The 24,944-nt window shown below is 33.4% G+C and overlaps 2 protein-coding genes across 3 annotated transcripts in view; one reads left to right on the forward strand and one right to left on the reverse strand.

Moving 5' to 3' along the window:
- Positions 1 to 1,630: 1,630 nt before the first annotated feature.
- FPGT (fucose-1-phosphate guanylyltransferase) lies at positions 1,631 to 9,771 on the reverse strand. 2 transcript variants are annotated; one of them, XM_036084754.2, is made up of 4 exons: positions 9,619 to 9,770; positions 7,849 to 8,016; positions 6,598 to 6,690; positions 1,631 to 4,768 (listed from the first exon to the last, which is right to left on the reverse strand). In XM_036084754.2, the coding sequence occupies exons 1-4, from the start codon at positions 9,698 to 9,700 to the stop codon at positions 3,312 to 3,314; spliced, it is 1,800 nt and encodes a 599-aa protein (XP_035940647.1). In that variant the 5' UTR covers positions 9,701 to 9,770; the 3' UTR covers positions 1,631 to 3,311. The 2 variants fall into 2 exon arrangements, with proteins under 2 accessions (XP_035940647.1, XP_035940648.1); XM_036084755.2 differs by having other exon boundaries at positions 3,637 to 3,951; positions 9,619 to 9,771.
- Positions 9,772 to 9,838: 67 nt separating this feature from the next.
- The window catches only part of LRRIQ3 (leucine rich repeats and IQ motif containing 3), a 193,398-nt gene continuing 178,292 nt past the window's right edge, over positions 9,839 to 24,944 (forward strand). The window contains exon 1 of the mRNA XM_036084757.2: positions 9,839 to 10,015. The gene's annotated coding sequence lies outside the window, so the exon portion shown is untranslated. The remainder of the gene's footprint in view (positions 10,016 to 24,944) is intronic.

The following is a 24,944-nucleotide window of genomic DNA, read 5'->3' on the forward strand; positions in this document are numbered from 1 at the left end:
TGTTGTGGCTCATGTAGATAGCTCTGCTAAGCATAGGAACTGATTCTTTCTCAGATGGGACCGATGTTTTGTCCCTCATTTAAAAAAAAAGTTAGAAATTTCTGTAAATATAAACAATTGAGAGCAGGTAACACCATTATGTTATATAGAGTTTAGCACATTGGTATTGGAGGGAAGGAGAATGTGCAATAATCTTCAACAAAATTCAATACAAGAAATAATGCAATTTAACTAAATATAAACAATAAAAGTTGTGTTCTTCAACCTTAATAGAAATTGTCAGTCTAAACAAAATTTTAGAGGCACTAAAGATTTAAGTTAAACTAAGCAGCTAAGTTACTTCAATTTTTTTCTTTTGTACTAAGTGAATTTAGAAAAGGTACCTTTCAAGTAAATTTAAAAAAGGTATTTTCTTTAGTAATTTAGTTCTTGATATATCTGAGATGTTTTTTATTTAGGTACACAACAAAGAAAGCATCTGAAATCCTTACAGAGTTTTGAGCAAATTAAAAACATTTTTAAATCTTTTTCTTTCTATCTTAATTCTGCTAGACTACATCAAAGTGCCTCAACTCTGGGCCTGTAGTTGTTCAAATCCAAAGGACATCACAGTGTATGTGAATACCCTCCCTGATTTTGTGTAGTAAACCAATTACTAGCTGTCTGTGACAGTCATTCATACATTTTGCAGCAGGTATTTTGATTTCGGCTCTATGCCGATTTTGGTAATCTTAATATAAATAGGAATGTTGCTTAGCCTCAGAAGATAAATGATCATCACAGGTTATACGAATTAATTCTGGATTAATACTATCAAATTTTTGTGCTTTTCAGCATATCACTTGGATATTTGAAGCTTTACTTCAACTTAGTATACACTGATACATGCTTTATTCTGTTTTGCTTAGTTTGTAGGAAAAAATGCCTGAGGTAGATTAACACCAAATGTTGGATTTTTTTTTCCCCATGCCTTCCTTGGTCACTGTTCATTATTAACTCATCAATAAGTTTATGGACTATATTTAGTTATAAATAACAGCTATCCTCTATAAACCTTGAGAGTATATGGAATTTAGAGCCTGTTATTTTATGAAATAAAAATGATAAATCAAGACGAAATGTTCAACTTTTTACTTACATATGCATGGGACTATCACCTTGGTTGAGTTAGGTATACTGTTCATGGAACATGTGTGGTACTACCCCAACTAATGCATCTCAAGGCAAGAGAAAATGCCAAATTCTTTGGAACTGATAACATTTCAAAGCAACTAGAATCCATACATTGTGCAGAATTATGATTAAAACAGTGACCACCAATTTGTCAGAAACCTCCCATTGACTTTGAATAGAAGTCAACTATCTTCTAGAGGCATTTGATTACACTAAGACAAAAATGAAAATGAATTTTGCCAAACAGTAAAGCATCAGCATCAAAACTTATAGAACAGGTATCTGGTGTTGACAGTTTTCAGTCAATCCAGACAGCAGTGTGGTGGTGACACTCTTAGGACATACAGCTTTACCAATACCTTTGATAGCACAGAAGATGGTACTGGGTGGAAGCACATGGGTATCAACAACTCCTGAGCTGAAAAGTGTTTCAGAAGAGTCTGATTCTAAAAGAAAGCACTGTGCCATATTTTATTGGTATTTTTTTTTTTTTAGTGGAACATAAAATAATGGTAATTCTTAATAATCGATGGCACTTAGGTGAAATACAGTATTAAACATTTAATCAATGACAGACACATAATATCTTCTGAAAGCTCTGCAAGTAAATCAGTCAATGCTAAACAATAGCTATATCTTTAGTTTTTCCTTGGCAAGAACCTTAAAAGGAAAAAAAAAACAACAACAAAACAAAACACAGAAATAGCCTAATTGAAAGTTGCAGGCAAGCCACTTCTGGTTTACCAATTATTTTTATATTGACATGTTAGCACAGACTAGTTTTTATTTCAATTTATTCATGTTAAAACACAAAACTGACAAATCATTTCTCTAATTATTATTAGACTTTGACATAAAGACATTTCACATGCATGCTTACAGCAAAATAGGAACACATAACTTGAGATTCCAGCCAATTTTTATTTTCTTGAAGCTGTTTATCATCTGTAAATTTTCTCATTTTCTATCCTTCAGGCTCCTTCCTGCTACCTACCTTTGGTCAATTATTGCTTCTCAGTATCATCACCAGCACAAGGACAAAAAATATGAAATAGAGAGTAAAAGCAGTCCATCTGGTAATTTAATAGTTCTATTAAAGGGATTAAGAAAAGGATATAAATAATGTCCAAAATGAATTTACAGGATTATCAATGAATCTCAATTATTCCTACCATCTGCCCCACACAGATATTTGAGTTTTGTGTATGTGTATGCTTTTGTATGGACGGAACTTTAGGGAAAAATTTTAAGATATAGAAACACATGGGGGCGCCCAGGTGGCTCAGTTGTTAAGCATCTGCCTTGGCTCAGGTCATGATCCCAGGATCCTGGGATTGAGCCCCGCATTGGGGCTCCCTGCTCAGCGGGAAGCCTGCTTTTCCCTCTCCCACTCCCCCTGCTTGTGTTCCCTCTCTTGCTGTCTCTCTCCCTGCCAAATAAATAAATAAAATCTTAAAAAAGATATAGAAACATATGTCCAAGTTTATAAGGTAAAATAACACATATACACTTTTAGTTTTATTTTGGTAAGAGCAATAAATGAGACAGATTTTTATCATCAATTTCAGAGCTGTTTGCATCTAATTATTTATTAATTAGATAATCACAGTATTTTAGGAATTGATTTTATCAGAATTTGTGAGAGATGGATTTCTTTCCAAAAAAGTATTTCTACAGTATTCTTACAGTGCTCTGAAGACCTTGTAATATGCTGTTTTTATCAGTTCATCAGAATAGGACCACTATGCTCAAAGAGAGAACTGCCAATAAACACTTAGAATAGTACTGAAACCAAAGCCCAAAAAGAAGATGGAAAAAACTCTAAAGGTATGTTTAGAAAATTATTCAAAACTACTATAGTACTATATGAACACAGCAGTGCTCCACAAATCCATCTTTAATAAAAAAGAAAATTAAAATAGTGCTACACATCAAAAAAATCCCTTTTCTGAGCTCACAGCCTTGAAATATTCTTTCACCAAAATGGATGATTTGTATTTTTGTGTTATTAATATTATGCTACAACAATTATGTTAACATAATTTTCATTGATTCACTTCAAAGAAACAAACAAAAATCTATAGAAAACTCTTCTTTTTGTAGTCTTGCTCAATCAAGAATGGCAAGGTGTAGGATATTTAAGATGTCTCTAAATCAGACTGTTTTGCATTTAAAGTAATTTCTAGAAAAATTTGCTCCCTGTAAGTTATCATGTCTTCTACATCTTTGTAGACAAGCATTTCTTCAATGGACAACAGTTTATAGTTATTCAGGCTGAATGCTGATTTGTTCTGTATAGCATTTAACATTTTTAGGGATATTGTAACTGAATCACTCAAAGAAGAACAAACTGGGAAAATACGAGCATTCCACAAACTCAAACATGTCTTGTTTCCAGAGAACAGTTCCTCTGTAACTTGCAGATTCCAAATATCTAAGCATGACAGGAAACAGACTCCAAAGAATTGAAGTAACTTTATATCTGACAATGTTTTAACGTTCTTTTTCAAGTTGTCTTGCACTCCAAATGCCATAGTTGAATACTTTAAGTGTCCATTCATCTTCAAGCTTAAGGAACACACAAAAGAATATGCAGGCAGGACAGCGGTTGCTATGATATGACAACCACTAATAATGCAGTTTTCCCCAACTGAAACATCGGGCCCCAATCTGGAATACTCCACAACTGAGCCAGTTGCCACAGAACATCCTGAATCCAGTATACTTTGAATGATACAGGATGTATTACCAGAGCATTCTGGTATTGCAGAAAAGATGCTAAAAGCTATGGACTGTAAGCCAAGCTCTGACTTCAAACTGCTATCTGAAGTAAAATGAAACAAATATTCTTCAGTTGTTCCAATGTGATAAAATTTGGAGTTATTAAGAACAACAACATTTAATGAGGTTCCTTTAAGAAGATGAAATATTCTCTGCCTAATGTCTATCAAGTCTGCCTCTTCTTTAGTGACATTTGATGTGTTTCTGGTGTACTCCACAGTTGCTCCAGGTCCCAGAGCTTGCAGAAAGTCTCCATAGGCATCTATTTCACAGTTCAATGTGCCTATTTTCTCAAAAAAAGCGAGTAACTTTTTTGCTGACTTATGATCCATATAAAACAAGCTGTCTGTGTAGACATACTCAGAGTCTAACTTAAGAGAGGGAGTGTCACCCCTAGCAAAGTCCTGTTGAGAAATATTTCCAGGTCTACATACAGCATCAAACTGATGCATCTTTTCTATGCTGGGCTTATGAAGGAAACGATGGCAAGACCTGTATTCAAGGTCTCTATATTCTAAACCATTAAAAGGTTCTAAGACAAATACTCCATGTGTGGTACCAACAGTCAAACTCGAAGGATGAGCTAAAGCAGTAAAGCCAGGTTTGTCAAATCTAATAAACTCACATTCTCCAATACTATAAAGTTCAATATCATCTGCACAGGTAACCAGAATCCCAGGATTCATATGTGAGGGGAAATCAATGTACATGGCTAGTTTTAATTCCAACATCTGATAAATGGGGTTACCAAAAGGTAATGCAGTGAAAATTTTGCCCAGAGCACTTGCATTTGGAAGGCGTTGGCTGTAACCACCTATATAAAATTAAACAAAATAACTGTTTTAAAATGTTTATAAGTCTCTAAGATTTTAAAAACCCAGGGGCATCAGTCACAAGGCAAAATATCTCTAAAGATATTTAATATATATAATACAGTACTGTAAAACTCAGGAAAGAATAGTAAATTCCAGGTTACAAATTCAAGAGCAATTCTCCTGTAGTGATTTGATATAATGCAATGTTAGATTAGGAAAGAATTCTATTATATTTTAGAGGCTGTGAATTGTTTTGAATCAATTGTACAACCAGTAAAAAGAACCATTGGCTAAAAAATGATCTTATATCTATATTTTAAACAATAAATTGAAATTGCAACAATGTTTTAAATCCTACATTAAGAATCCGCTTCATAGTAAGGAAAGTCACAAAAAACTAAAATACCAATCCCAAAATATAATTATTAAACAGTAATTTCCAGATGCAGTGTTTTTCCTCAAATTATTACATACACTCAAAGGAAGTAACGGTGCATTTACTAAAAAGCGTTTTAAAATTTATACTTGTTTTTAATTTAAACAGGCTTTTTCCCTCTGAGTCTTAAGACTTTTTAAAAATTCCTTGAAAAGCATGTTCTCTTAAGTACATTAAATAGCTTACATCATTTTTATGTAACTAATTATATTGAAAAGCAGCATTAGATAGTAGAAAGAGTCAGACAAAAACAGGTTCAAACTCTGGTTCACCACTTTTTAGTTGTTTATCTTTGGATTTACTCCAAATTAGCAAATGTAGAATACTTGCTTTATTGTGTTTTATGTAAAGCACCTGTACACAGTATGTTGTTCAATAAATGAGAGCTAGTACTTTCTACTTTTTTCCTTTTTCAAAGACTAGCCAACACTTAAGTGTAGCATTGTAAGAATTACCTTTTTTTAACTATGTATTTTCTTAGTGTCTAACTTAGTTTTTACTAAATTGGTAATAAATAATACTGGTTTTGGAATGAGCTATAAATTTGAATTTTTCTACTTTTTTAGAGTTAGTCTTAAAATCAGAACTTGGATGCTTTACTTGATACCGTCTTTATAAAGAATCATTGTTCTGTATATAAATCATAAGAAATAAAAAGTGCCTTGGAAGCCATGTAGATGAGTGGCTCTAAAACACCTGTCCCTGAACTGGTGCCAGTCCATAATAACATTTTTATCAGCTCCAGTACATACAGAAAAATAACAGAGGTTTGCATATAACCCAAATTTTCATCCAACTAAGTTTACTGAATTAAGAAAACTACCCTTTATTCTGAGATTATTTCTTTCCCACTTTTCTGCTTTAAAATGTCCTCCTCTAATTTTCCCTCTTACATACTTTCTCGTTCTCTCCATGTTTTGTCACCACCCTTTCTTTTGTTTTTAAACTCTTTTAAGGATTGTAAACTTTTGCCACTAATAATCAAATAAAAATTCATGGTAGAAGGTTTTGGCAAAAGTCTGGTAATCCCAGTGCTAAGTCAGCCTCTCCCCTACAATAATAATCCCTTTTCAAGCATTATCAAGAAATATTCATTATTTTGATGAGTTCTATTTTAGGAAAATAATTTTCTATATACATACTAAAAACAATATCCATGAAAAGTTGATGATGTATGTGATCTATAATTTTAAAGATACATTTGTGAAAAAACATTATGCTGCTTACAACTTTCAAATATCAAGAAAAGCATGAAATATTTGTTTTCAAAGCAGAGTAACTTCAAAGACAAAAATTAAAAAAAGGAGAAGGAAGTATTTGCAAGGTAGAAAGAAGTCCCTAAGGTATCAAAGGTAAAATGTAAATTAGTGAAAAGAAAATGTATAACTTTACCAGAATGAATTAATAGGATGGTAAAAGAATTCCATTTATCTCCATATAGCTTTTCTAAACATCGAAGGGCACAAAGTGTGGATCCTCCATTTCCTTAAAAATAAAAGTTAAAAAACACAATTAATTTCATAGAAACCTACTGAAAATTTGTAATTACGGTAAAATTAGGTGTTATAACTTCGAAGACAGGGCCTTTGGCTACAATTAACTAGGCAGAGAGCAAAGGTATGGGCAAAAGAATCACATTAAACACACGTTCCACAGCATTTAAATAAATAAACAATTAGCAATGAAACCCAGAGATCAGCACTTGGTAATCAATGATGAGCATTATAATTTCCTGAAAATAATAATAAAGAAGTGATAAATTAGACAATTTGCAACACAAGAAGACAGTAAGCATACACATTCATTTGGAATTACAAACTGAAAAACCCATTAAAATAATTCTCTCACATGACAAAACCAAATATTTGAGTTAGATTTAAAAAGATCTTAAATATAACTACACTTACCAGTTACCTTGGGCAAGTTATTTAACTCTCTGTGCCTCAGATTCTCATCTATATGATAGGAATCATAAAAGCACTGACTGTACCATTATGAGGATTAAAACACAGGTTAATTAGATCAATGCCAATGTCAGATATAGATACCCTGTATGGTATCAAGGGGCTTCAGCTTTAAGTATCACATAGAATGTGGCCCCCAGAAAAATAGCATGTATTTTTATTTGCAATGGAAGGTCAAAGGCAAAGTTGACTTAAACTGGGTTTTTAAAGTACGTATCTATGATACTCAGGCCATTAGATTGTGCTCTTTTGCTTTCTGCATTGTGGTTCCAAGAGGCCAAGTTTATGTGCGTGTGTGTGTATGTATTTTTTTTTTTTTTTTTTGCTGATTTGCAATCTTCGTGTAAATTTCTGAACTATGGAGCTGGGAGGGACCTTAAGAGCCCTACCGATAAAGTCCAAAAGAATATTCACCATTTAAGTAAATTTATTAAAATTAATAAAATTATTTTAAATAACATTCTGCAAGTTTTTCATGGTAAGCACAATGTGTAAGAACAGAATGTTATGCCTTTTATCGTTCTTAAAAAAATTGTAAATTTACATTAAATTTTTAAAGTTTGGAAAGACTATCGAAAGAAAGATACAGAGCTCATAAATTGTGAGCCATAGGAAAGCTTTTCTTCAGTGATCATTATGCCCAGAACCTATGATTTAAATCTGACCATATAGAGAGTACCAATTTTGGCTCCAGCAGGATCAACAAAAACATGATATTGAACTCCAAGGGGTAGCTCCTTTTTTTTCAGCTTTTCTGACAGCTGTTGCTTATAAGCAAGTTCCTGTTTTTCATCAGCTGCTGTTATTGCAACAATGTCCCAGAATTCTCCAGCTGCTACAGGTTTGCCTACGTGGAAAAAGCAGGGAAACAAGTATCAGAAATCTCTAGCTGTTACAGGTTCACCTATTTGGAAAGAAAAAAAAAAAAAGATTATCTTCCTAAATCTATCTTCTCAGAATTAGGGGATAATTAGTGCCTAGCTAGTATAATTCAAACTAGTTCTATTGAAGATTGTTCACAAATTTTGCATTTTTTCCTCTTTTAGATTACTTGTTCCTTTTATGGTTTACAGTTCATTTATTCACATATTCTGAAAGTTGTTACGTTTCTTAAGAGAAGTACTTTTGCCTTGCTAAAATTTACCTTGATTCTTAAATAACAAGAGACAAAAAGAGTATGAATCTTCAGCTGTGAAAATCAATTTTTATATATCAGGGCCCACTTAGTGTTTGTTGGCTAAGTTCAATTCAACCCAAAGATCCATTCCTACAATGTTGCTGTTTTTTCAATTTAGGTACTTTATTTTTTATTACTTTAAGATAAGCCATGCATGGGTTAGCCTGGTGATGGGTATTAAAGAGGGAACATATTGAACGGAGCTCTGGGTGTTATACGCAAACAATGAATTACGGGAGCACTGGGTGTTATATGCAAACAATGAATTATGGAACACTACATCAAAAACTAATGATGTAATGTATGGGGATTAACATAACATAATAAAATTAAAAAAAAAAAAAGACAGGCTGAACTCAAAAAAAAAAAAAAAAAAGATGAGCCATGCAAGTTTACAAAGGGTTTGAAGTATGATCTAAAATTCTGGATAACAGAAAAGTTCCCAACTCCTTGATGAACTCATTAAAACAAACAAAACACCACCAACAAAAAAACCAGATTGAATTTTTGGTAGACGTTGAAAACTCTTCTTTATTGGTAAACAAGATGAATAAGGATTCTTATTAGTTAGCAAACAGGATCTGTCAAAATCGAATAGTCCTGAACATCTTACTGTCTTCCAAGTATTATTTCCTGTATTTTTAATGCAGTAACTTCATCAAAAATATGACTAATTTTATTAGATAATTGTACAAGGAATGACAAATGGCAGTCTTTAATTTTTTTTTTTTTGATACAAACTACCCCTTTTAAATTTTAACCTATAATTCCTTCATGTCTTGTTTTTTACTCAGTCTGCATTCACAGTATGGAACAAATTGGTGAAGTAGTAAGGGGATTGTAGAAGGCTAAAATCAGATATGTATTGGTCAAAGCACTTAGATCATTTAGATTTATTTTAAATAACTATGGTTAATGAGCTAACCAAATGCTTAACTTGGATTTATAGCTTCACTAGTCAGATTAATACTTTTTTTCTTCTTCCTTCCCTCTTATTTTATAATAATTATTATTTCCTTCTCTCTTATTTTAAACACATATATATGTTACTAGGAATAAAGTCAAAGAAATAAAGTAACAACATAACGTAAAGAAAGGACAGTGACAGAACAAAAAAAAAAAAAATCAAGAGGAGTATTAACTACGGCAGGGCCTGTGTCCTAAACCCGAAGGTGAGAAGCAGACAGGAAGTGATAGTCCAGCAAATTTCCCGGAACGCAAAGCACCGTCCCTGTCCACTGCCGGGGATAGCTGGGGTTCCCTTTTTGCTACCTCTCAGCTCTGAAAACCTCCGCAATTTTCGCTGGGTGGCTTCTCGCAGAGCTACGCCTAAGGGTGCAACTGCAGCAGCCATAGCAACACCGTCCCCAAAACCAGCAAGAGGCCTTCCAAGTATCCGCCGCCGGGCACAGCACGCATGCGCCCCCGAATGTAACCCGTTCCTGGGTCCTGTTTCGCCTCTGTCCCGCCCTTTACGTGCGTCACTCACGTAACCACGCCCCCGAAGCTCCGGCCTGCCGGGAGAAAACCTTGCGGGACTGAGTCCAGAGTCTGGCCTCGTTTCCCTAGCAACCGACTCCGGAGCAGATGAACAGCGAGCGATTTGTCGGACTGTGCCGGGTGTGGGCCGTTTGTTCCTAACTCAAGGCCTTGTAGACCAGTTGACCCGGTGAGTGGTTCGGGTTGGGCGATAAAATTGCTAGAACTGACCCGCTAAGAAGACGAAACTACAATTTAGCTTTCAGCTTTCTCTCGAAAGGTGTTTCGTCCTTTCTAACTCGCGGTTTGTTTCAGCCAGGAGCAGTTCCCAAAGACCTCTTGACAGTTAATTCCTCCCCCAGGGTCGTCACCTAAAGACATCTGCTCCAAGCCTAGGTCCAGATATATAGTCTGAACATTCAAAATCTGTATTCTCTTCAGGAACCTTAGGTTTGTGGCTTCTTTGCCCTTGCAGTTCTTAGTAAGTGAGCCTCTCCACCCCTCAGTTTTGAGTTCACTTCAGAGGATTTTGTAAATTGTATATAATTCAGTCTGTGACTAGTCCCTTAACATTTGTGTTATTGGGTTTATTCACTGGCATTCTTTTATATATGCAGACTGATCAAACACTTTAAATAACATTACTGGGAATAAGTCAGACCTATTAGATGTATTTTTTGGTAGATATCCCTAAGTATTTCTCTTCTAAAGCACAAGTTTATAATGAGTTTTACAGATTAATCTGTTCATCTTTACATATGTTATGAATCAGAATAATGACTTAGTGAAGGTCTCACAATCAGTAGTAGAGAAGACTTAAGCACTATTTTTCAATCCCAAACCCACAAATCATCTACCACACCATATATTTTGATTTATTTTAGATACCTGTCTTCATCAAACTCTTCATCAGTGCCATAGGCAGGCATTCAGGGCTCTAAAATACAAGTTCTTGCCATGAACTTAACTTATTATTTTTGTTTGTTTGTTTTTTTACTAAAGACTTGGCTCTGCATTTAATTCTGTATTTAAAGAGAAATCATTTGGGTAAAAAGGGAGATTAGTTTTTCATAGTTTCATCATTTAAAAGTTTTTTGTTGTTAATAAAAACAAAACATTAAGAACACTTAGAAAATACAGAAGGCTTGAGTGAGGTGAGAGCAAAAGGGAGTGAGCAATACAGGTCAGAGAGGTGACAAAGGCTAAAGAAGGGATTTTGGTTTTTTGTCCTAAGTGAAACAAAGCCATTGCAGAGTTTTGATGTGACTTCCCTTATGTCTAAAAAGATCACTCAGAAATGTGCAAGTAGACTATAGTGGAGGGTGGGGCAAGGATAGAGTTGGTGGAGACTTGGCCGTGATAGTAACAGTCAGGATGCTGAGAAATTGACTAGATTCTGGACATACTTTTGAAGGCACAGTCAATACAATTTTGCTAATGGTATGACTATGGAATGTTAGAGAATGAGAGAAATCAAGATTGACCCCCTGAAGGACAGAATGGCCATCAGTTGAGATGGGAAAGGCTATGGATGGGGAATGTTGGTAGTAGGGAGAGTCCACAATTTTGGTTTTGGACATGTGGAATATATGGATGTATACAGATGTGTGTGTATGCACTACAAATGTAATGGAAGTTTGTGTGTGTGTATGTGTCTGTAGGCATTATACATATGAGTCCAGAGTTCATGAGTGAGGTCTGGGCTAGAGAGAGAACTTTAGGAATCCTCAGCATACAGATGGAGTTATTTTTATTTTATTTTTATTTTATTTTATTTTATTTTATTTTTGAAAGTTTTTATTTTAATTCCAGTTGGTTATCATATAGTGTAATATTAGATTCTGGTGTACATAAATGCAGTGATTCAACACTTTGTAGAGTACCTGGTGCTCATAACAAGTGCACTCCTTAATCCCTACCACCTATTTAACCCATCCCCCACCCACCTCCCCTCTGGTAACCATCAGTGTGTTCTCTATAGTTAAAAGTCTGTTTCTTGGTTTGCCTCTGTTCCTCCCCAACCCCCCCAATTTGCTCATTTGTTTTGTTTCTTAAATTCTACGTATGAGTGAAGTCATATGATAGTTGTCATTCTCTGACTGCCTTATTTCGCTTAGCATTATACTCTAGCTCTATCCACACCATTTCATTCTTTTTTTATGGCTGGGTAATATTCCATTGTGTGTACAAAATCTTCCCCACCCCCTCAAATCTAGGATTAGGATTTGGTTTAGGACCAGAATAATGGTTAGGGTTAAGGTTGGGGTTAGGGACGGTGCAAGTGTATGTGCCTACTATCCTGTGGTTCAGAGACCTCTCCAGAGGGATAACTTTAGGTTTAGAGTTATGGCTAGGGGTTAGATGGGGTTAATTTTAAACTACAAAACTAGATGAGATCCTAGGGGAAGAAAGGTTAATAAAGCTTATAAGCTCAAGAATTGTGCATACTAACAAGGTAAGCAATGAAAAAGTGACCAAATAAAGTTTTGGATAGTGATAAGAACAGTGAAGGGACTAAAACAGAGTGATGTAATAGACTCTATTATATAGAGTATTAAATACAGCATTTCTTGGACCTGGGAAGGATTGCCATAGAAATTGATACTATTTTTTCTGATATGATTATTCATGTAAAATGTGCTGGAAGTAAATATACCACATTATCAGCTATGGTTTTTGTTCTTCTTCCCTCTTTTCTGTTCTTCTCAAATGTTCATTAATATTAATTTTTAAGTAAAAATGAAAAAATATTGAATACTATGTGAGTGGAAGTAAATTTCCTTGGAAGTTGATTGTAGGGGGTAAAAAAGTCAAGGGATTTAAGTTTATGTTTAATATAATCATTTGCTAAATAGTTATAAGCTACAGTAACCAGAATAAAATATACCAACACAGCTAAGTAGTAAAATCATTAATTCTGTATAAGTAAAACATGATGGAAATGATGTATTTAATCATGGATTCCACATTTCAAAAGGAACATCAGACAAACTGAACTATAATAAATTGAAAAATGATATTCTGTAGAGGCATTTGGGCTTTTTTTTCTGTGGGTGGAGAGTAGAGAGTATCTGAAGAAGTTCCATAAAGAAGAGTGAGATAGATTTTTAAAAGAACTTTACAGAGGCATAATTTATATACAATTAACTTAACCTGTTGTAAGTGAACAATTTAATGATTTTTAGTAAGTTTACTGAGTTGTTCAACCACTACCCCAATAAGATGCGTGTGCTTGTTTATAGTTAATGACAGGTTGCTTTTATTACTATGGATATAACCATGACTGTTGTGTGGAAGTTGTAGAGAAGCACATTAAATTTGTTTCCAAACATTTTTTTTTCCTTCTTCACAGGAAGACACTGAAGCCAAATGAAGAGGGTCCTAGAGCATGGACTATGATGCTCAGGGTGCTAGGGCTCTGATCTTTTCCATTTCTTGTGCTTTCTCTCTCTGTTCAACTACTGTTCCTCCTCCTACTCTTTCTGACATGTAGTGTAAGCAAAAACATCTTTTTATTGTTCCCTTCATTTGAATTTGTTTATTCAACTAGCTTGTTCTCAGCTTATTTCTTTAATATTTTTTTTTTCCTTGTTGAAGGAACCCTCACTCTTCTCACCCTTCTGGAGAGCCAAGGACAACTTTTTCCCTCTAACTTCTATTTGATGTCCTCCCTTAGTATTTTTTAAGACTTTATTTTTTAGAGTAGTTTTAGGGTCACAGCAAAATTAGAAGAAGGTACAGAGATTTCCAGTATATCCCCACATATACCCACATATGTATAGCCTACCTCATCAATATCCCCTGCCAAAGTGGTACACTTGTTATGGTTGATGAACCTACATTGACACTTCATAATCACCCAAAGTCCATAGTTTACCTTACATTTCATTCTTGGTGTTGTATATTCAATAAGTTTGGACAAAGTAAGATGACATGTATCACTCGTTAATAATATTGAGAATTTCACTGCCTAAAAATTTTCCGTGTTCTGCCTATTCATTCACCACATGAACTCTGCAACCACTGATCTTTTTACTATCTCCGTATTTCTGTTTTTTCTATTATGTCATATAGTTAGAATCCTTCACTATGTAGCCTTTTCAGATTGGTCTCTTTCACTTAGTAATATGCATTTAAAGTACACCATGTCTTTTCATAGCTTGATAACCTATTTCTTTTTAGTGGAGTAATAGTCCATTGTCTGAATATGCCACACTTTATCCAGTCACCTACTGAAGGACATCTTGGTTGCTCCCAAATTTTGACAATTATGAGTGAAGTTGTTATGAACATCCATGTGCAGGTTTTTCTGTAGAAATAAGTATTCAACTCCTTTGGATAAATACCAACAAGTGCAATTACTGGATCTGATGATAAGGTATATTTAGTTTTATAAGATACAGCCAAACCATCTTCCAAACTTGCTGTACTATTTTGCATTCCTACCAGCAACGAATGATAGTTTCTTTTGTTCCTCGTCCTTGCCACAGTTGGTAGTGTCCATGTTCAGGATTTTGGTCATTCTAATAGGTGTGTAATGATACCTGATTGTTGTTTTAATATGCTACCTGTATGTCTTCTTTGGTGAAGTTTCTGTTAAGGTCTTTGGCCCATTTTTTAATCTGGTTGTTCATTTCCATATTGTTCCATAGTTTTAAGTGCTCTTTGTATATTTTGGATAAAAGTCTTTTTTCAGATTTGTCTTTTGTAAATATTTTCTCCCAGTCTGTGGCTTGTTTTCTCATTCATTTGACATTACTTTTGCAAATTACATGTCTTTAATTTTAATGAAGTATAGGTTATAAAATATTTCTTTCATGGGTTATGATTTTTTTATTATTATACCTAAGGTCACCTAGATTTTCTTCTAGGAGTTTTAAAGTTTTGTGTTTTAATTTGGATCATTGATCCACTTTGAATTAATTTTTCTGAAGGTGTAAAGTGTATGTCTAGATTCATGTTTTTTTTGTTTGTTTTTGCCTGTGGATGTCCAATTTTTTCAGCACCATTTGTTGAAAGTATTGTATTGTGTTCTTTGTCAAAGATCAGTTGACTATATTTCTATTTATGGACTCTATCTTGTTCCAACGATCTGTCTGTTGTTTTGATAATGCTACACAGTCTTGACAACTATAGCTTTATAGTAAGTCTTAAAGGCTGGTAGTGTCATGCCTCCAACTTTGTTCTTCTTCAATAGTGTGTTGGATAGTGTGGGTTTTTTCCTCTTTTATCAACTTTAAAATCAGTTTGTTGATAGTGATAAAATAATTTGCTGAGATTTTGATGAGATTGCACTGAATTTATAGAGCAAGTTGGGAGGAACTGACATCTTGATATTGAGTCTTCCTATCCAGGCTATCAATGCACATGAAGTCTCTCTCCATTTATTTAGTTCTTTGATTTTGCTCATCAGCAGTTTGTTGTTTTCCTTCTATAGATCTTGTACATATTTTGTTACATTTATACCTAAATATTTCATTTTGGGAGGTGCTAATGTAAACACTATTGTGTTTTAGCTTGTTCATTGCTGGTATATAGGAAAATGTTTGGCTTTTGTGTATGAACCTTGTGTCTGCAACCTGTTATAATCACTTATTTGTTCCAGGGTTTAGTGGGGGTTTTTTGTTTGTTTTGTTTTTTATTGATTCTTTTGGATTTTCTTTTTTAAAATATTTTATTTATTTATTTGAGGAGAAAGTGAGAGAATGAGCATGAGTGGGGTGGGGTAGGGACAGAGGAAGAGGGAGAAGCCGACTCTCCACTGAGTAGGGAGCTGGGCTTTGATACTAGGATCCTGAGATCATGACCTGAGCCTAAGGCAGATGCTTAACCGACTGAGCCACTCAGGTGCCCTCTTTTGGATTTTCTATGTAGATGATCATGACATCTGTGAACAAACACAGTTTTATTTCCTCCTTCCCAATCTGTATATATTTTTAAATTTCCTTGCCCTGGCTAAGACTTTCAGTAGGATGTTAAAAAGCAGTGATGAGTTGGGACATCCTTGCGTTGGACCTGATCTTAGTGGGGAAGCTTCTAATTTCTTACCATTAAGTGTGATGTTAGCTACAGAATTTTTATAGATACTTTTATCAAGTTGAAGAAGTTCTCTATTCCTAGATTACTGAGAATTTTTGTCATGAATAGAGTTGGATTTGATCAAATGAATTTTCTGTATCTATTGAAATGATCATGTGATTTTTCTTTTTTTTAGCCTGTTAATGTGATGGATTACACTAATTGGTTTGTGAATGTTGAACCAGACTTGCATACCTGGGAAAAATCCCACTTGGTAGATTCTTTTTATCCATTGTTGGATTCAATTTACTAAATTTTTTTTTCAGGATTTTTGCATCTGTTTTCAGGAGAAACATTGGTCTGTTCTTTTCCTTTCTTGTAATGTCTTTGGCCATAGTGTTAGGATAAAGCTGGTCTCATAGAATGAGTTAGGTTTTGCTTCTATCTTCTGAAAGGGATTGTAGGGAATTGGTATAATTTCTCCTGTAAGTTTTGGTAGCATTCCTCAGTGAACTCGTATGGGTCTGGTGCTTTCTATTTTGAAAGATTATTAGTTATTGACTCAATTTCTTTATAAATATCTGTCTATTCAGATTGTCTATTGGTTCTTGTGTGAATCTTGGCAGATTGTGTCTTTCAAGGAATTGGTCCATTTCCTCTAGGATATCAAACTTTTGTGCATGGAACTGTTCATAGTATTTCTTTATTATACTTCTAAAGTCCATGGGACTGTAGTATTGTCCTCTCTTTAATTTCTGATATTAATAATTTGTGTTCTCTCTTTTTTCTTTGCCTGGCTAGCGGTTTATCAATATTGATCTTTCCAAAGAACTGGCTTTTGGTTTTATGGATTTTCTGTATTGATTTTCTGTTTTCAATTTCATTGATTTCTCCTGTAATTTTTATTATTTCTTTACTTATGCTTACTTTGGATTTGATTTGCTCTTTTTTTTTCTAGTTTCCTAAGGTGGAGGTTTAGATTATTGCTTTTAGATTTTTCTTCTTTTATGATATATGCACTCAATGCTGTAAATTTCCCTCTAAGCACTGCTTTTGCTACATCCCACAAATTTTGATAAGTTGTATTTTTATTTTCATTTAGTTCAAAATATTTTTAAATTTCTCTTGAGATCTTTGGCCCATGTGTTACTTAGAAATGTGTTGTTTAATATCCACATATTTGGGGGTATTCCAGCTATCTTTGTTATTGATGTGTAGTTTAATTCTGTTGTGATCCAGGGCAGACGTTGTGTAATTTCTATTCTTTTAAATCTGTTAAGTTGTATTTTAGGCCCAGACTGTGGCCTATCTTGGTAAATATTTATATGAGCTTTTGATGAATATACATTCAGTGGTTGTTGGATAAAGTAGTCTGTAGATGTCAATCATATCCTGTTGATTGATGGTGTTGTTGTGTTTAACTATGTTCTTACTGATTTTCTGTCTGTTAGATCTGTTCATTTTCTGATAGTGGGGTTGAAGTCTCCAACTGTGATAGTGGATTCATCTGTTTCTTGCAATTCTATCAGTTTTGCTTCACTTCTCTTAGGTGCGTAAGTTTTTTTGGAGAAATGACCCTATTCTTATTATGTAATGCCGTTTTTTTTTTTTTTTTGACAGGGAAAGAAAGAGAAAGAGTGAGCCCAAGTAGGGGGTAGTGGGAGAGGGAGAAGCAGGCTCCCTCATGCACAGGGAGCCTGATGTGGGGCTCCATTCCAGGACCCTGGGATCAGGACCTGAGCTGAAGGCAGATGTTTAACCAACTGAGCCACCAGGTGTCCCTGTTATGCCATTCTTTATCCTGATAACTTCTCTTGCTTTGGACTGCTCTGTTTAAAGTTAATATAGCTACTCCTGCTTTCTTTTGATTGGTGTCTGCATGTTATATCTTTCTCTATCACTTTATATGTCTTTACCTTTAAAGTGGGTTTCTTGTGGACAACATATAATTGGATTTTTTTTTAATATCATCTGATAATCTCTCTTAATTGGTTCATTTGGACCTTGACATTTGTAATGATTATTGATATATTTGGATTAATATTTGCGATATCCATTGTTGTTTTGTATTTGTTGCCATTATTCTTTGTTTTTATTTTCTGTCTTTCACTCTTTTTATGTCTTTTGTGGTTTTAAACGAGCATTGTATATGATTCCATTTTCTTTCCTTTCATAGCATTTTTTTTTTTAATTTTACTTATTTATTTGACAGAGAAAGACACACGGAGAGAGGGAACACAAGCAGGGGGAGTGGGAGAGGGAGAAGCAGGCTTCCCGCCAAGCAGGGAGCCTGATGCGGGACTGGATCCCAGGACCCTGGGATCATGACCTGAGCAGAAGGTAGACGCTTAATGACTGAGCCACCCAAGCACCCCTCCTTTCATAGCATATTGGTTATGGTTCTTATTTTACCATTTTTAGTTGGTTGCTGAAAAGTTTGCAATACACATTTATAACTAATTCAGTTCCATTTTCAGATAACACTCTACCCCTTCCCAGGTAGTGTAAGTATAATTAGAAAATTAGAAAATTTTATTATAATTATAATAAAATTATAATTAGAGAGTAAACCTAATTCTTTTTTTCTGTGTCTTATATATTTGGTGCTTTAATTTCACTTATATGTAAACATTCATGTATGTATGACATATGCATAAACTTAGATAATTGCTTATATCATTTGCTATTACTATTTTGACAAACTTTTATGTGTTAGATCAATTAAGAATAAGAAAAATAAAAAAATTTTATTTTATGTACACTATTTCTTTCCCAGTGATCTTCCTTGCTTTCTATAGATCTGAGTTTCTGAACTATATTATATTCCTTTTCTCTAAAGAACTTCTTTTAACATTTCTTGTAAGGTAGGTCTACTGGCAACAAATTTCCTCAATGTTTGTCTATGAAAGTGTTTCTCCTTCATTTTGAAAGATAATTTCACAGGGTACAGAATTCTAGGTTGGTGGGTTTTCCTTTTTCTCTCAGTACTTTAAATATTTTATTCCATTCTCTTCTTGCTTACATGATTTCTTAAGAGGTGTTGATTTCTGGGGTGCCTGGGTGGCTCAGTTGTTAAGCTTCTGCCTTCAGCTCAGGTCATGATCCCAGGGTTCTGGGATCGAGCCCCGCATCGGGCTCCCTGCTCAGCGGGAGGCCTGCTTCTCCCTCTCCCACTCCCCCTGCTTGTGTTCCCTCTCTCACTGTGTCTCTCTCTGTCAAATAAATAAAATAAATAAATAAATCTTTAAAAAAAAAAAAAAAGAGGTGTTGATTTCTATGCAGATATTTTTCTAGATTTTTTAAATTAGTTTTTATTGTTTTATATCCATCTTCTGGCTCATCACCCTTTAGTTTTTTCAAGCTTATAGTTTTACAGTCGACAAGCATGGAATAAAATTAAAGTTGAAAACTGGTGTTTTCACAAAAGCTTTTTAAAAATTTTTGAACAGAAATATACAGCCTTCTAAATTTTAGAAAGCGAATACATGTAAAGGACAGAAATTAAGATGTCTTGATTACAAGTGCATCTTTGATTCATTGTTCCAAATGACTTTTTATGTTATGTGAAATATGTGGACTATACCATCAAAATGTAATGTTTTAAGGAATCAGTGTTTTTTATATAAACTTACAAACCAACTAGATTCCATTTTCATTTGCCAGGAGATATATAATATTCTAATTGTTTATTAGAACGCTTCTCCTTAATTTTTAAAGTGCATTTTATGTGTGATGTAAAATCATGATAAGTCTTCATCAAAACAGTATTGACTCAATGAATTATTTGACCAAATAAAAAGTATTTCTTAAAAAAATAATTGCAGTGTTTATGATAGGCTTAAATATACTGCAGATATTCTAAACTAAAAGTAGTTTGCAACCACAATAGATATAAAATATTCCTAGTTATATTTCCTACAGTTAGATTTTTGAAAAATAAACCTTTATTTTTCCCCTTTTTTCATGATTTTATTTCATTTGCAGAATCTTAGCAAAGTTTGTGGTAATTCTGGAGTCTAGTGTCCAGAATTCAACCTACGTAATAATGCCATAACTAATGCTTACAAAATAAGTTACTATAACATAGATCACCAAACCAAATATTAAATTTTAATATACTCTTTACTTAAAATAATAATGTATTTGTATACCTGTCATCTAAAATTCCAGTGACTGAGTGTGATGCCCAGAGGTCAATGACACAGTTAGCAAAACATTTTTTTGAAAATATCTTAAAAATATTTGTTAAATATCCATTTGAAAAGGAATTAAACATACAGAACATTTACTTTTCAATATTTAATTTAGGTATTCATTAATTATAACCTCATTTAGTTACCCTTCATGTGTTTGCCACCGATTTTTTTAAATGAAAAACGTTGAGAATAAAGATGAGACTTATAGTTGATGTACATTATAGTTTTTATAAAGACATGGTTTTTATAGAGTGATTAAAAATAAATTATAATTTTAAAATCAGTACTTTAGTCGATACAAACTAGGTTTACTGACAATGATACTGATTTCTTTTGAACTACAGGACTTTTTTGAAATTGCAGTTGGAGTCCTGATGCTTTATGTAATGTGTTGCTATACTTAAATTTGCCTTTTGAACATTATATTATTATTTGAACTTGATGATACACACATTTATATGTGTATTTTACAAAGTAATTGTAAAATTATCAAAAACCTAAAAGGAACAAAAGTGCCTGGATTCCTCTTTAATTGTCATATTTAAAATTGGCAGTACTTGGTACACAGGCTTTTAAGTATGTATACTGAAAACCAATTGTAGTGGTTTTCAGCTTCCCTTGGTGGTGTAATCATCTGGCCCCATAGCTGCAGAGATAAGATTCAAGAGGTAGACTAATGGGGCCTGATGATTTGTGTTATTCTAGTTATACTGGTGTGCAATAAAGAATAAGAAATAAAATTAAATGTTGCATGAGAATCTTCAAACGGGGCTATGTGACAGACTATTTAATTGAATAGTTTGAATAACTGAAAAATACCTTATATTCTGAATGTAGAATGCTAGTTCTTAAAAAAATGGAAATATAGTGTAGTACATTTAATCTTATAACTTACTATATATTAATCTTTCCTTTGGATAGCAATAACTTGATCTCATATAATAGTGTTCTACCCTAGAATGTTTTTTAATATTAAGGTTGTTTATATGTTGGCAAATAAATACTATCAATGGAGATGAATATTGATGCAATAGAGAACACAAATATAAATGATCCTACTTTAATATGAGAAAGACTGATTTTAAGATTATTTTAAAATTCATATCACCAGGTAAAAAAAAATCAGTTGAGAATGGCTTAAAAATTAAACTCTATAACACAGATTGGGGCACCTGGGTGGCTCAGTCCTTAAGTGTCTGCCTTCGGCTCAGGTCATGATCCTGGGGTCCTGGGATCAAGCCCAGCATAGGGCTCCCTGCTCCGTGGGGAGCCTGCTTCTCCCTCTCCCACTCCCCCTGCTTGTGTTCCCTCTCTTTCTGTGTCTCTCTCTGTCAAATAAATAAATCTTTAAAAAAAACCAACAACCAGAGATCAGTTAATAGTAACCAAAAATATGTTTGCAGGCACCTGGGATGAGATTCAGTATTTAAGCATTTCATTAACTCTGAATGACCTAGCAGATAAGGAAGAAATATATTTTGTAGGAACCACAGAGTTTTTGGAGACACTTTTTTCCCCTCTCACTTAAGACCTGAAAAGCAAGTAAAGAGTTGGTTGTTTTTCATTGTAAAAGACCCTTCATATGATCTGGTTAAAGTTAACATTTATAGAATTTCTAGATATTTATAGAGAGTTATGGGATGGGATAATGACAAAATTCTCCCATCCCCAAATATTTGAGAATATAATCAAGGATTATAATAATTTTTTATAAATGTACTTACTGAAAATATATTTATTACTGATTTATTTTTCTTCTGCCTACTTTGGATTTGATTTGCTCTTCTTGATTTAGTTTCCCAAGATGGAAACTTAAATTATTGATTTTATATCTTCTTTTCTAATATGTGAATTTAATGCTGTAGATTACTCTCTAAGCACTGCTTTCACTGCAACCCACAAATTTTGATAAGGTGCATTTTCATTTAGTTTAAAATATTTTTAAATTTATCTTTGAGCTATATGTTATTTAGAAATACATTGTTTAATCTCCCTGTATTTTGATATTTTCCAGCTATCTTTCTTTTATTGATATCTAGTTTAATTCCACTGTGTTCTGAGACAGACATTGTATGCTTTCTGTTCTTTTAAATTTGTTAAGGTATGTTTTATGGCCGAGATTATGTTCTATCTTGGCAAATATTCCATGTAAATTTGAGAAGAATGTATAATCTTCTATTGTTGGATGAAGTAGTAGTGTCAATTATCCAGTTGATGAATGGTATTGTGGACTTCAACTGTGTCCTTACTGATTTTCTGCCTGCTGGATCTATCTATTTCTGATAGAGGGATGTTGAAGTTTCTAAATCCAATAGTGGATTCATCTGTGTCTCCTTTTCATTTCTTTCAGTTTTGCCTCAGGTGTTAATGCTGTTTTTAGACACATGCACAATAAGGATTGTTATGTCTTCTTATAGAATTGTCTCTTTATCATTTTGTAATACCCCACTTTATGCCTGATAATTTTCCTTGCTTTGAAATCTGCTCTGTCTGAACTATTAAAGCTTCTCTAGCTTTCTTTTGATTAGTGTTAGCACGGTATATCTTTCTCCATTACTTAACTTTTTTTTTTTTACCTTCTTTAATGTGTGCCACAGAAGAATGAATATTTTTAATTGAAAATTAATTCACGTACCATAAAACTCACCCCTTTAAACTGTACAATTCAGTGAAAATATTTCTTTTTTTTAGTGAAAAATATTTCTAAACAAAAACAATGACTTAGTTATTTATCAACAGCTTTTCATGTTGTTAACTATTCTACAATATCAGTTTTAATGCTTTCATAGTATTCTATTGACTATATTAAATAGTTAATTACACTTTAAGATATTAAGGATTTTTTGGTATTAAATGATATCTATATACACTTTTTTTCATATCCATCATTTTTATTATACTTTTTAATTGGGGTATAATTGACATAATATCATATTTGCTCCAGATATACAACATAATGATTAGTATTTGTATATATTGTGAAATGATCAGCACAGTAAGTCTAGTTAACATCCCTCACCATGTGTAGTTACAAAAATTATTTTTCATGTGATGAGAACTTTTAAGATGTACTCTCTAGCAATTCTCAAATATGCAATACAATATTATTAACCAAAGGCATCAGGCTGTGCATTACCTCCTCATGACCTATTTATTTTATAACTGAAAATTGGTACTGTTTGACCCCTTGTCCTCTTTTGCCAACCCCTACCCCTGCCTCTCTGTACCACCAATCTGTTTGTATCTATGAGCTTGATTTTTTTTTGTTTTGTTTTTGTCTTCGAATTCCACATATGAGTGAGATCATTCAGCATTTGTCTTTCTTTGTCTGATTTATTTCACTTGGTGTAATGCCCTCAGGGTCCATCTATGTTGTTGCAAATAGCAGGATTTCATTCTTTCTTATGGCTGAATAATGTTCCATTTTATGTATATACCACATTTTCTTTATCCATTTATCTGTCAGTGGATACTTAGAATACTTACATGTCTTAGCTATTGTAAATGATGCTAGAATGAATATGAGGGGTACATATATTTTTTTGAGTCAGTGTTTTCCTTGTCTTCAGATAAATATTGAGAAGTAGATTGTTGCATCATATGGTAGTTTTATTTTTATTTTTCTGAGGAACCTCCATACTGTTTTCCACAGTGATTGTACCAATTTACATTCCCATTAACAGTGCATAAGGGTTCCCTTTCCTCCACATCCTTGCAAGCATTTGTTATTTCCTGTCCTTTGGACAATGGCCATTCTAGCAGGTGTGAAGTGATATCTCATTGTATTTTTTTTTTTTTTTTGAAACAGTTTATTGAAATTTATTGTGAAATGTCGTGGCTGTCTACACTGGCTAATTCATAAGAAGAAACTCATTTCAGAAATTCCTGGATTCAGCCTATTCTGATTCATTGTGTGTTTGATTTGTATTTCTTTGATGATTATTGATAGTGAGCATCTCTTCATGTACCATATTGGCCATCTGGATGTCTTCTTTAGGAAATGTCTATTCAGATTCACTGCCCGTTTTTTAATTGGATTTTATTTTGGTATTGAGTTTATGAGTTCTTTATATATTTTGGATATTATCCCCTTATTACATATATGATTTGCAAATATTTTCTTCCATTCAGTAGCTTGTATTTTCTTTAGTTTGATGTATTTTTACCTGATGTATTTTTGCTTTTGCGTCCTTTGCTTTTTGTGTCAAAACCAAAAATCACCACCAAGGCTCTTGTAAAGAGTGTATCCTCTATGTTTTCTTTTAGGAGTTTTAGGTTTTAAGTTCAAGTTTTTAATCTATTTTGAGTTAATTTTTGTGTATAGTATAAGATAGTGGTCCAGTTTTATTCTTTTGCATGTTGCTGTCCAGTTTTCCCAACACAATTTATTGAGGAAACTTTCCTTTCCCTGTTGTATATTCTTGGCTCTTATGTTATAAATCAATTGACCATCTATGTGTGGGTTTATTTCTGGTCTCTCTGTTCTGTTGCATTTAACTACATTTTTTTATGCCAATACCATACTGTTTGATTACTATAGCTTTGTAATGCAGTTTTAAATTAAGGAGCATAATGCCTCCAGCTTTGCTCTTTCTCAAGATTGCTTTGGCTATTTAGGGTTTTTGTGGTTTTATACAAATTTAGGATTGTTTCTTATATTTCTGTAAAAAATGCCATTGAAAATTAGCTAGGAATTGCACTGCATATGTAGATTGTTTTGGGTAGTATGGGAATTTAACAATGTTAATTCTTCCATTTCATGAGCATGGAATAGCTTTCCATTTATTTGTCTCTTCTTCAATTTAATTAATTAATTAATTAATTTCAGTGTATGGGTCTTTTCCTTCCATTGCTAAATTATTCCTAGGTATTTTATTCTTTTTGACACAATTGTAAATAAGGCTG

The sequence above is a fragment of the Halichoerus grypus genome, chromosome 5, assembly GCF_964656455.1.
Source record: "Halichoerus grypus chromosome 5, mHalGry1.hap1.1, whole genome shotgun sequence".
NCBI classification, from domain to species: domain Eukaryota; kingdom Metazoa; phylum Chordata; class Mammalia; order Carnivora; family Phocidae; genus Halichoerus; species Halichoerus grypus.